The 14,230-nt window shown below is 37.2% G+C and overlaps 1 protein-coding gene across 2 annotated transcripts in view; it reads left to right on the forward strand.

Annotated features, from left to right (window-relative positions):
• The first annotated feature begins 5,276 nt into the window (after nt 1-5,276).
• Nucleotides 5,277-14,230, forward strand: part of LOC126199379 (cobalamin trafficking protein CblD-like) — a 44,103-nt gene continuing 35,149 nt past the window's right edge. For both annotated transcript variants that reach the window (XM_049936295.1, XM_049936296.1), the window contains exons 1-2: nt 5,277-5,570; nt 12,848-12,981. In XM_049936295.1, coding sequence (XP_049792252.1) covers nt 5,429-5,570; nt 12,848-12,981 — 276 coding nt within the window. In that variant the 5' untranslated portion in view covers nt 5,277-5,428. The remainder of the gene's footprint in view (nt 5,571-12,847; nt 12,982-14,230) is intronic.

Below are 14,230 nucleotides of genomic sequence, written 5' to 3' on the forward strand. Positions count from 1 at the left end.
GCGAAAATTACGCGACCTGGAAATTTTCCGTTGAGGCGTATTTGCACTTGGATGACATATGGGACGTCATAAACGGTAAATTGACACCTACAGAATCAACTTTTGCTACTAAAGCTGGGTTCACACACGCAACGAAAGTATAGCCACAAGTCAAGTCAATCTGGAGTGGCGCTGTGAGCTACCGTTCACACAGGACGCCACAAATTCTTCGTAATTGCGCAGTTTGCAAAATGGTGTCACCTGTCTCAGCTGAAATGATTCGGTCCTTAAAGGTACAGAACTTTACTTGGGCGCAAGATTTTCAGTTTCATCGCAACAGGGAATGTTTCACAGCACACACTACGACCTGATTTCCTATACAGATTAGACGGTTGTACATATTACTAAATAAGATGTTTTGGAAACATAATAAATGTAAAATATTACTTTCCAAAGTGTTTCTCGTCTCTCTTGTCTCGACTACATGTTTTAAAAACCGGTCTGCAGCTTCAAACCAAGCAAGGCTGGGTTTATAAATATCGTCTGTAGACGCACCACTCTTAAGTGATTTCAGTACTTTTTTATGTTCATTCATGTAAGCATTTCGAATGCTTCGAATTTTTAATTTTGTTGTAGCTACATCAATTCCAGGTACATATTCACGCGTACTGTTTACTATTTCAATTCATGCAGCATCTCTCAAATTTCTGTCTTTGTATGATGCGCTTTTTTGGTTCCAAAGGCATTATCGTTCTTGATACACCTCCAAGACTCTCATAATTGTCGCTATTGACCACTTTTTGGACATATTAATAGCAAACGCACAAACAAAAGCACTATCTGCGAACGAATGACGTTATTCGATTGTGGAGAAGGCAAAATGGCGCAACAAAGTAGAACCAAGTTCAACTTTTTGTGGCGTGACAAAAGTTGCGCTTCTTAAATGGCGCCACCGAAAACTAGGAGATCACACATGCAACTACAAAGCAACTGCAGTTCGCCATTAGCAGTGGCGATACTTTTATTGCCTGTGTGAACCTGGCTTAAGGATCGAAAGGCGAAATCAAAACTAATCCTTTTGATTGATCCAGTGAATTATGTTCACATAGAAAAGGCTACGTCAGTAAAGGAGGTATGGGAGAAACTGAAAAACACATTTGAAGATGGTGGTTTAACCAGAAAAGTAGGATTACTGTGTGAGCTGACAACCACAAGATTGAATAAGTGTAAAAGCGTGGATGAATATGTGAATAAAATAAGTTCAATCGCCTGAGGAATATTGGTTTTGAAATTGCAGATGAATGGATTGAAACTTTATTGTTAGCTGGACTACCAGGGAAATATTCGCCAATGATGATGGGTTTGGAAAGTTCGGGAATATCCATTACAGCGGATAGTGTTAAAGTAAAGATTCTACAGGACCTGAAGAATGAACTAGATTCTAATGCTTCAGAAAAAGAAACAGCGTTGGCTTTATACACTTAAGTACAAGAAGACGAAGCAAATAAGATGTTTCAGATGCCAGAAAATTGAACAAATTGCTTCAAAGTGTAACGGAAAGTTAAGTATAAAAGAAAAGAAGCATGTTAATTCTAGTAGTCCTGAGAGAAAGACTACCGATAAAGTTAAGGCATTGTCTGTTTTTTACTCTTATAATGAAGCGAGTTACGATCATGCAGAATGATTCCTAGATTCAGGAGCATATGTGCACATTACCAAAGCTCTCTCAGGTTTGTATGATGTTCAGTCAAGGACTGACATTGGAATTTCTACAGTTGATGGATCTAAGTTAAGGTGTGAACTCGCAGGAAAAATGGATCTTAATTTGCTTATGAATGGGGAAAAGAAATTGTTTCTGCTCATGATGTACATTATGTTAAGAATATTGCAACTAATTTGTTGTCAGTAAGCGAAATAGTAAAGAAGGGTAATAAATTTATCTTCGATAGACTCTTGTGGTGATATTGTAGCTACTGCAAGTCATGTAAGAGGTATTTACAAAGTGAATACAGTTCAAAATACTGCTGAAACAGGAAATCACTCTGTTTATACTGCAAAGGGTTTCTTGTGGCATAGGAGACTTGGACATGCAACTGCAAGTCATGTAGGAGGTATTAACAAAGTGAATACAGTTCAAAATACTGCTGAAACAGGAAATAACTCTGTTTATACTGCAAAGGGTTTCTTGTGGCATAGGAGACATGGACATTTGAATAGCAAAAGTATAACTTTACTGAATAATATGGCAACTGGGATGGAAAATTATGGAATGAATAATGTTCAATGTGAGGTGTGTTTGCAAGGGAAGCAGGCTAGATTACCATTTAAATCAAGTTAGAGCAGATCTACCGAAGTCTTGCAACTCATTCATTCAGATCTCTGTGGACCTATGGAGAATTAATCCTTAGGAGGTAGCTTCTATTTCCTGACATTCATAGATGATTTTTCTAGATACATGGATGTTTATTTTATAAGTAGCAAGGATCAAGTGAACGATGTAATTGTTGTTTATTGCAAAATGGTCGAAAGACAGACTGGGAAGAAAATTAAAATTATTGGATCAGAATATGTAAACAGATGGTTTAGGGGAACAGTTGAATGGAATGGGTATTAGGCATCAGACTACTATTCACTACAGTCCTTCTCAGTATGGAGTTGCAGAACGAACCAACAGAACCATTGTAAAAAAGGCAAGAAGTATGTTAAGTGATGCTTTTGGGCAGAGGATGTGTCAACAGCAGTGTATTTAATTAACAGATCACCTACCAAAGCTGTGAGACACAAGAAGCCTTATGAAGTATGGACTGGGAAGAAACCGGATCTAAAGCCGGATTAAAAGTCTTTGGATGTGAAGCCATGGTACAGATTCCAAAACCATTAAGAGAAAGTGGGATGCAAAATCTCAAAAATATATTTTTGTTGGCTACTGTGAGGATTCAAAAGGCTACAGATTTTGTAATCCTGTGAATAAGAACATAATAAGTAATAAATATGTAGTATTTTTGGAGGATTATAGACCTAAAATAAAGGAAAGTAGTCAAATTGATACAGTAATGCAACCAATCATAATGTATGATAATGCTGAAACAGTGATGGAAACTGAAACAGAGGAAGACGAGAATAAAGAGGAAGCTGATGTGCTACCCAAGAATCAAATTGAGGAAGATGACTCAACAGAGGAAGGCTGTTTAAGGTGGTCTTCAGGTATAGCAAAACCAAAAGAATATCCAGATTATGAAATGTATGCTGCCAAGACAATCAAAAATGAATCAATCACAGTTGATGAAGCTTTGGCAACTTCAAATGCTCAAGATTGGAAAAATTCTATTGAAAAGGAGCTGTAATCTTTTGTGAATAATGATACATATGAATGGGTTGACATGCCTGAAAATAAAAAGCCACTAAGAACAAGATGAGTGTTTAGTATTAAAATTCCTGAGAGTGCAATACCAAAATTCAAAGCCAGATTGGTAGTTAAAGGATATTCCCAGAAAGAAGGAATAGATTACAACGAAACTTTCTCACTAGTGGTGAAGTATTCGTCATTAAAATACCTTTTAGCTCTGGCAGTAAAGGAAGACTTATTAATTCATCAAATGGGTGTGAAAACAACCTACCTGAATGGAAGACTGGAATAGGAAATATATGTGATTCCAACTGATGAAGTTAAGCGATCTTATCAAGGGAACAGGAGAATTTGGCGTTTGAAGAAAGGCATATATGGAATACAGTAAAGTGGCCATTGCTGGAATAAATATTTGCATAAAACTTTGATAAAACTAGGCATGTTACAGTCGAAGGCAGATCTCAGTATGTATCATAAAAGGAGTAATGGAGATATTGCAATCATGGCCATATGGGTAGATGATTTTTTTTTTATTTTAACCAATAGTGAAAGCCAGATGGACTTTTTAAAGAACAGTTACGGTCAGAATTTAATATGCTTGATTTAGGGGAAAGTAATCAATACTTAGGCATGAAGATCCTAAGGAGTGCCAACAGAGAAGAATTATGGATTGGCCAATCTCTGTACACAAGGAATATCTTAGAAAAGTTCAATATGGAAAATTGTAAACCTATTTCTACTCCTATGGAAAACAATGCCAAACTGCCAAAAACTGATGATGGCAAGAAATGTAAGGAAAGTGTGCCCTATTTGGAAGCTGTAGAAAGTCTACTGTACTTAACACAGACTTCCAGACCAGACATTGCATTTGCCACAAATACAGTAAGCAAGTTTTGCAGTGATCCGAGAGAAAAGCACTGGCTGGCAGTCAAGAGAATATTCAGATATTTAAATGGATCTGGTGATTATAAGTTAAAATATTCTAAAACAGGAAATGTAAATTTGGAAGGATACAGTGATGCAGACTGGGGAAATGAGATGGAAAGCAGACACACCATCACTGGAAGTTGTTTTAGACTAATGGGAGAGACAAGGAACTGTTGCTTTGAGTACTGTAGAAACTGAATATATGGCCTTGTCCTCCACTATCCAAGAAGCTCTTTGGATCCGCACACTGATGAGTGAATCAGAATCTCCTCCACCATTAAAGCCAACTGTGGTATTTTGTGACAATACGGGAGCTATTAAACTTGCAAAAAATAATGTCACCAGTGTAAGATCCAAACAGATTGACATAAGACATCATGTGGAACAGGGGAATATAATCCTCAGTATCTATTCACGGAAAATATGTTCTCTGATCTCCTAACCAAGCACCTCAGTAAGGACAAATTTCAGAAGTTGGTGAAACGTTATGGTTTAACCTGGGATGTAAAGTGTTGAGTGTCTGAAAAATATTTGTTCAAGGAGGAGTGTTGGGGATACGTGAACAAACATTTTCCAGCGTGCATAGTGGCGCACAAGATATGATGTGCAGAGTGCATTAGACTCTGTGGAATATACATGTTCCGTGTTTGTTTATGGAGCGACGTAATAGAGTTTGGTAGTGAAATGTATTAATATGTGTTGTGCGAATAAAGCATAAATTTATTTTATCCCTTAAATAGTTGTTATCTGTCATTTAGCTGCGTTAATCTGCATAAGCTACAACACAGACTCGCTTTATTCATACCAACCAGAGAACTTTCTCTCAACTTCTGAGAATGAAGTATATTCTCCATTTTATTCAAACGACCCATAATCCGTGAGCCAGGAGAGCAGCTAAGTCTTGCGCAAAACTTGTCTCTTTGCGAAGATCCACTTAAGACGCTACGAAGTGTTCGCATATGCAAGTTGTCGTGTGTGAACTGTGGGCCATGGTATTTCACAATGACCAAGGATGATAGAACAAAGATATGTTTATCGTGCTGCGTTTAGGTTATTTGGATTTTGTTCGGAAATTTGTTTCATGTTTGTTTCGTTGCGCTTTTGTTAGAAATAACAAAAGAACTGTTATTTTGATTAAGTATTATGACAAGTTAAAGCAGGAAGTTTGGTTTCCAGATGCAGCAATCGGTGAGGTTGTTTTTAGGTCGGGATGGTTTAAAAAGGTTGAATTGTACGTCTGTTACTCGCTATTCTAGTCGCAGCAATTCGGATACGTCGGACGCATATAAAGTAATTAAACCCCGTAGATCAGCAGAAGGTAATACATCGCTAATGTTTTTTCACGCAATAAAAGTAATTGTGTTTTCAGACTAATGTTTTTGTGATAGTAAGTAACTATGTACTGCATATTTTTTATATTTTAGTTGCTGTGTAACGTAAACAATTGTTTGTACACAGTAATACACGTGAGTTGTAGAAAATACAAAGAAATATTGAGCACTCCGCGTTAGTGTGCGATAATGTTCTTCCCCAATACCTTGACTATGGTGAGAGACTGATGTGCAATGTTGCACGATGCCTTTGTTGGGTTAGAAGATGATTATTTGGCTGTGAACTCGAGAAAGCAACGAATATGATTACCAAGTAAAAGTTGTTGTGATAGACTGACCATTGTTTACGTTTGTTTTGTATTCAAACACACTTTGCCGTGCTTAACAAACTGTTCGTCATAGAAACTAAAACTGTAATGTAAACTAAATAAATTTGAACAAGTTTTCGTATTGTATTTTGATCCATGTTATGTATGTTTGTCGTACACAAAACCCGAAAAATTTATTTTCTCGAAATACCCCTCTGATATAATATATTATCATTAGAAGTGAAACTCTTTTCAATAGTCATTTATGTAGGCCTACATGCCCCGCCAAGATGTGCACTGTAGATTCATCAGTTTCTGTAGTAATAGGCAAGTACTGTTGTTTGTATTTTTCTCATTTAAAGGGGCTATGTGGAAAGAAAGAGATAAAGCTTCTATGAATTTGAAGTTTGGTTGAAATACCATGGTAGGTTACTGGGCATGGCCCTATTGGGACAACTGAACCTGCCAGAGGTTGTCTTCATTCTGTAATTTAATGATGATTTGGCATGTGATATCAGATGCATGCAAACGAGAAGTGAATATAACAATAATAATTTTTTTTGCATCTATATTTTGTTGCGTGTAGGTTACGATGACAGTGTGATATGCAGTGCAGATATAGGTATAGGTCAGTTGAACATTTGGTTGTGTGTTGGTGGAACAGTATTGACTGCTTCACTTAATCCACAAATTCCTCTCCTGCTATCTTTGTTGTCTACACAACTTTTAATGTGTCCTGGTAGTTTAATATAGTTGTACCCAGCTGAGTAACTTCTTTGTGTGCTAATCTTAGCCACCTCAAAGTCTTATTATGCCATGCGGTGTGTGTGTGTGTGTGTGTGTGTGTGTGTGGTTCTTAGCATAAGTTAGTTTAAGTAGTGTGTAAGTCTAGGGATTGATGACAGCAGTTTGGTCCCATAAGAATTCACACACATTTGAATAATTGCAAGTCTTTGTAGAGTTTGTTTTTGGTCCTAGTGTTATTCCCATGCCTTGCAGTAGGTACTTTTAGTGGATAGAGAAATATTGATAATAATGAATATGTATCTTCAGAAGGCATAATCTGTATCACTTCAGGCAAGGGTGTTTTACCTTCATAGTCTCGGATGTTACTGAATTTAGCATATGTTAAAATTCAGGAGTAAGAAAGAATGACATAGTTTTTTGCTTTCTTCAAAAAAATCCCTGCCCCGAGATACAGGCCTCCAAAGATGACACTGCAAACTCCATTCTGAAGATGGGAATTTCGTAAAAATTTTTGAAATGCTGTGTTTCTGTAACAGTTCCAGATATTTTGTTAGAGTTTTTTTATTTGAAAGATAATTGCTTTATGATTACAACGGTATCCTCCAGTTGTACATATCTGTCGAAGTTCTTTTACTGTCGCCTTTTGATTTCTTTTTATAATTAACAGAAAAAAATTTTGTTTCAAAATGCCAATCCAGAAACGTTAGATTTTTTTTTCCTGTTGATTAGTACCGTGCAGTACTACATTCTCTGTAAAGGAGAGCTTCCACATTTAAATTGGGCAGATGTTTTTATAAAAAATCTTTTTAGCTTTCAAGGGTAATGTATGTCTTTACTGAAATTGTTTCTTACTAATTTCTTTGTTATAATGTTTATTTCTGTTGTCTGTGTTGCAGTTATTTCTTTTCACTTTCATTTTTGCAGAGATTTTGTACACTTTGTTGTAGTTTCTTGTCAGTTTCTTTATCATGGTTGTTCATTGCAGGTTTCTGTAGTGCAGTTGTTCATTGCTAATTTGCTTACTGAAGAGGCTTCTAAGAAATCTGAGACCATCCAGTGAGTTCTGTGTTTTCATGATGAATTTGCCAGTTGACATTTTCGGTATGTTTTGTGAAAAGGACTATTTGAAATGTCTTCTGACCGGGGTCACAGGAGAGTGAAGTGTGCTGACTGTTTGCATATCCATAAAAGAGTGATATATCGCACAAACAAAAAAACAGACTTTGTTCAGGTTGGGAATAAGTGTTCTCATTTGAAGACTATGTTTCAAAGTGAAGAAGTTTCCAGTGATGACCTTATGTGTTCTAAATGTTTTGACAGAATAACAGTGATAATATCTGAACAAGTTGAAGCCTCCCATGATGCAGATTTTGCATCAGTAGAGGAAGAATTAAATACCCTGAATCAGTCAACTACAGAGGTAGGTGCTAGTCCTGTTGAGAAACCATGGTCAGTGAAGTCGAGTCATAAGCTTTATGCATCAAGAACGTGCAGGGAAATTACTAAAGCCGTGGATGATTACACTATAGTAAAACTGACCACACTCTTCAAAGTAGAAATTCCATCTTCAGAAGAAAATGAACCAAAGCACTCTTGCACCTCTTGCCAGGAATTTTTCACAAATATGAATTCAGCTGTTGAATATTGTGCATCCTACACTGAAAACGTGCAAGTTTTAACTATTATTCCGGAGACATTTTCAAAGAAAACAATTTTAAACCATGTTCCATCAGTTATTTGCAGTTTAGTCGCGTATGAGCAGAACCTGTCCCGCTCATGGGTACTTGGAAGTACGGCTGTTGGCTGTATGAGCAGTAGCAGCAAGCAGCCAGACACTAGCTGGAAAAATCTTCTGACGGGCCCAAGCTGCCAGATTCGCGCATGCACAGAACAGTCTATTTACAACTCTCATGTAAAAAATAAATAAATAAATAAAATAAAAAACAAAAAAATTATTTCTGTGGCCAAGAGCTAGCAAGTGAATTAAAATGCCTTGCTGGACGCTTAACTTATTTTTGTCAATTTGCTGAAGAAATTTGGGTTTTATTAATCTTGTCCGCAGAGGCAGTCAATTTATTTGAAACAAAATGTTTCATTCCACAGTATTGGCTAGTGTCAACTGTTTGCTGAATTACAAGTGCCTGTTTTTACCTCCTGGTACGTACGGCGTTATGCCATAATAACCAAACATGAGATAATACAGTACTGGTACTCCAAGAAAATTTGCAGCCCGAAAACCACACTGAAAAGCATAACATCGGGTTAGGTCCTACTTCTTTGTGAATCTGGACATATGAATGTGTACTTTCATCTGAATTATGCATTTTAGTCTGGTTTACGAAATTTCAATGCTGTTGGGGTGCCCTCTGGTGTTCTGTTTCATTTACGATGTAATGTAAAGATCTCGTAATACTATATAGGTATGAACATACAGGCTTCCTACGTCATCGTGGCTGCACACAGTAACGCCATTTTCTGGTGCTCTCTGACAACTGATGAAACAAATTCGAACAGGTTCGGGGAAAAGACAGATGTGAACCCTTATTGAACATGCCTGGGATAGATTGAAAAGGGCTGTTTATGGGTGATGTGACCCACCAACCAGTCTGAGGGATGTATGCCAAATCGCCATTGAGGAGTGGGACAATATGGACTAACAGTGTCTTGATGAGCATGTGGAGAGTACACCACGGTGAATACAGGCATGCATCAATGTAAGAGGATGTGCTACTGGGTATTATAAGTACTGGTGTGTACAGCAATCTGGACCACCATCTCTGAAGGTCTCACTGTATGGTGGTACAACATGCAATGTGTGGTTTTCATGAGCAATAAAAAGGGCAGAAATGATGTTTATGTTGATCTCTATTCCAATTTTCTGTACAGGTTCCGGAACTCTCAGAACCGAGGTGATGCAAGACTCTTTTTTTTGTTTTATGTATGTAGAAGATTCAGGTATACTGAAGAGTGGAATACAACCTGTCGGGTTTGACAAATGTCACAAGTTACCATAGATGATGCATTCCAAAAGATTTAAAAGCGTAGAGATATGTTGAGAAACAAACAATTGCAATACAGAGAAAACATATCATGGACATCCATATTTCGAATCTAATGTTACATATATCATTTGTTTCACAGTAGAAAAGCATAGTAGCCTATTTAGGTCAACTGAAGGATGGGCTACTAGTGCTAGTGAAAGCAAAAAAGGGTGACATACATAACACTGGCATGGAGTACCTCAGTCCACATACACAAAATTTTTTCGTATAGGCCTATTGGTTTTTTTCGCCTTCACTAGTACTAGTATCAACTGGAGTATAGGGCACTGCTACTAGTGCAGGCGAAAAAAGCGGCAAACATAAAATTTGTGTCCTGTACTTCAGCTGACAGCTGAGGTACAGGATGCCAGTGTTACTACTTCGCTTTTTTTGCTTTCGCTAGTACTAATATCCTATTCTTTAATGGACCTACATAGTACAAGATATGAATAAATTGCAGAGGAAACAGCAATTGGAACAACTCACTATCAGGCAAAGTTATCGTTCAAAACGTGTACACAAATGATTTAAATTACCACAAGTGACAAAAAGCGTACTCAGTATCCGTCTCTTAATAAGATGTTCATTTATTTCTATTTACAATTATGATGCTTCACCACCGAAAATAACCGATTTATTATCTATGGCTTGAAAATAAACAAATTAATACCTATGACTAAAATATGATGTCATTAGTCAAAGCAAACAAGAAGTTATATCTCATTCTCCAGCTGATCCAACAATTCTAAATGATTCTAAGTTCCTTCATTTTAATAATAATGAGAATGCTGATCCTGCAAACTGTCTGAACAAGTTGCAACCTGTTACTGACCATCTCAAACAAAATTTGCAAAGTGTTTAATATCCTGAAGAAGGTCTTACAGTTGATGAAAGCATCATGAAATGCAGGGATAGGCTCTGCTACATCCAATTCAACCACCAAAAAAAGGGCATATTTTGGAATAAAGTTCTTAAAATTTGTGAGTCAAGTAGTGGCTACTGTTTAGGATTTGAGATGTATACAGAGGGAGGAGGCATACCCCGAAGGTCATACAGCGTGTGTTGACAACTGGTACACTTCCCTGTTATTGTTTGTAAGGCTAACTGAAAAGGGCACAGATGCCAGAGACACAGTTATATCTACAAGGTGAAATATGCCGGACAAGTTCCAAAATATCTAAACTAAAAAAAGCTCATGGCTCTGAAGTGAATTTATAAAAAATAAGTAAATATTCTATCCTTTATCCATACACGTGTCAGTATGACAGCAAGAGGAAAAACTGAGGAAAACCGTAACCCCAGTCCAGAAGCCGCAAGCAATTGTACAACACCATAATTTAATGAACACAGTTGACAGACTGGACCAGCAGTTGTTAACTTTCCCTGTCATGAGAATATATGCCAAAGGTTATAAGAAAATTTTCTTTTACCTTATGAACATAGAGATTTTTAATTCATGTCTCCTACTAAACAAAGTGGAAGGAAAAAATCTTGTTTCAATCAGTTTAGAATTCAAGTGGCTGAAGACATAATAGAGCACGTCATTCGACGAGACTACCATAGATGTGGACAGCCCCAATCTGGAATTTCATCTGTTAGACTGCAAGCAGCAAATTGGGCATGTTTTGCATGTTTGAAATGAAAATACAAAAACCCATTTGCTAGAGGAAGACTAGACAGAAATAGCTTACATCATATGTGGAAAAATCCAGATCTGAAAGAAAGACTGACACACAACTTGATAATGCCCTGTAAATATGTCGCTGAAAAATAAGTTCATCACTGGTTTACAGAAATGGAATCGATTTGAAAGAAAAAAAAATTGAAAAAAGCAAATAATCCAGTTACATTTTCAATTCTGACAGTAGTCCATTTTTTTGCAGTCTTAAGGGCAAAAATTGATCACACATGAGGGTAATAAAGCTGTATACAGTGTTGAGAATGATGAGAGAGAAAATCTCATTTACTTATAACAGCAAATGCCACCAATAAGCCTGTTCCTCCCATAATTGTTTTTTCACATGTGAGAATTTGTGGGATAATAGCCAACAGAATACTAAGAATGAGGGGGATTATACATTCTGATAGTGGTTGTAAGGGTGTTCTCTTAGTCTGTGAATGCATTAAAATGTTTCTACCATGGATAATTGAATAACAAATCCAACAACATATCATATTTTTCATTGATGATCAGACACCTCATGTGACCTCACACTTGTTAGTTCTGTTCTGAGAATGAAAAAGTCCGTATTGCATTGTTGCCCAACCCAACAACACTGGACACACATTCTGGAGGACAATGGTTCAGATCTGCATCTGACCATGCTTCATTAAGTTTTCCCGTAAATTGATGTGGAACGGTGCCTTTGAAAGGGCATGGATGACATTGGAAATAATCTTCCTTTCTTCCTAACTCAACAAGCCAGTGGATGTTGTGATGAAACAAGATTCCATCCTCAGCAAGTTACAAGTTATCAGCAGTTGTCCACCCGGGCAAGGCTGAAGTACTAGTTTCACAAGCCTGTGGATATATTTGAAAAGGCTTAAAATATGTCTCAGTTGTGAAAAAAATTTCAACACAGCTTTATTAAGCTTCTATCTGATTTCTGTTATTTTCACCAAAGTTCCTCATTTGTTTCAGTTCTCTCTAAAGTTGTAAAAGTGGTGCAATAGATGTACTTGACAGAGAAAATGGGCCTAAATAAACAGAAGACACATCTGGTACTACAATAGCGAGACAGATGTCTAGCAGTGTCCAAGGCACCAGGCAATAGGAAACTCAGGCAATCAAAAAAGATGACCTAAGAATTGAGAAGTCCTGTAGGGAACACAATGTCTCGTTCTAACAGAAGCTAAGCATTTAAGTTGGAGGATTATGCAAAACAATATTTGGTTAAAATATTAGTTTATCCAATTTTATATGACACGATTGTATTGTCACGGATGTGGTATGGACTGTGTTGAACTGTATTAAATTTTGAACTTTTTTTATATTTACACTATTTTATCTACACCAAATTTTTTTGATTGCACAGGAAGAAATAAGTTATTTCTCTCTGATAGTTTTCAGTTAAGGGTTGTAGCAGATTTGACAATTTGTAGCATTGGTAGCTTTATGTCACGGTTAGTGATCGTCAATGTTTATTTTTGTCAATCTGTATGTTTCAGAAATAGATGACAGTCAGGTACCTAACTGGGAGCTACTAGCACCACGTGGTTATCGCTTCTACCTTCCAGGTGGCCTGGGCCCTGCTTGGTATGATTCTACTTCCACTCCTTTGCCATATGGTGCAATTGCTCAGGTACAGGACTTTTGCAGACTCATATCCTGTTGGTGTAAATGCAGAAACTAAAGAAATTACAAAAAACATGAGTTTTTATCACATTTGCACCTGGAAATTTACATTTTTATCAAAAATTAACGGTACATTCTTCACATACTGCTAAAATCAGGTCTCTACTTCACCTTTGTGGTACATAATTCCCAGAAGCATACTTCAACATATTCTTTGTCCTAGCTGGTAACATTGGATACAGCTTAATGCAAATTACCATCTGTATCTGCACATAGACTGACTACTGCAGCTACCTTAGGTGTTTACACAAATATCTCATTGCTGTTCATGTTGAAGCTTATGAGATTCTAAGTCGATTTAAACTGCTGGAGGCTGAAAAGTTTGGTTTCTGCACAAACAGAATCATATAGCGTATTTTGAGATATTGCATGTTATACATTTAGTTACATTCAAAGACAAGCACTAAAACTTAAGTAAGACAAAAGAAATTATGTAGTAGACATATCTTTTTAGTAGTACATAAAGAACTAAGTGCAACCAGAATGTGATGCATTCAAACATACAACAGATAATGTGGTTATACTAATCCTTTGTGAACAGAGCGTTTACACTAGATTCTGTGGCTTATAACTCTTGTCATGAAAGTGAATGTATTTTATTTTAATTCATAGTGCTGCAGTCTCTTTCTTAATGCAAGTTATGTAGACTGAAGCGGTGAATGAAAATTTGTTCCAAGGTCAGGATTTGAACCAGTGTGTCCTGCTCACTAGGCAGATGTGCTAACCACTAAACCTCCCTGGCACAGTGGCTTTGCACAACAGCATGGATTATCCTAGTGTGCCTCTGACCTCATTCGAAATTCCCATTCGTACCTCAACCCACTTGGTATTCCCCTTAAACTCAAACAACATTTTAGAGGCTCTCCAACTGCACCTCAGCTTCAAACAAAATGGGGGGGTGCTGCCTGAAACCTGGATTAACTGCTTTTAATCAAATGAAACTGTATGGTTCCAGAGACCTTTTCAAGTCTCAAACATCATAGCTGGAGTCATGCTAGGGTAGTCCGTGCAGCTGTGCAGAGCCACTATACAAGGTTGGCAAAGTGGTTAGCACATCTCCCAAGTGAGCAGCGACCTGGTTCAACCTGACAGTTGGGAGCTCCAACATTAAGCGCGTTATGGGGCTCCTTAGGGACATGGCTGCCCTTGTGCATACCGGGTGGAGTCATTCTAGACATTCAGTGGGTCCTTCTGGA

Source organism: Schistocerca nitens, chromosome 8 (assembly GCF_023898315.1).
Source record: "Schistocerca nitens isolate TAMUIC-IGC-003100 chromosome 8, iqSchNite1.1, whole genome shotgun sequence".
Lineage (NCBI taxonomy): Eukaryota > Metazoa > Arthropoda > Insecta > Orthoptera > Acrididae > Schistocerca > Schistocerca nitens.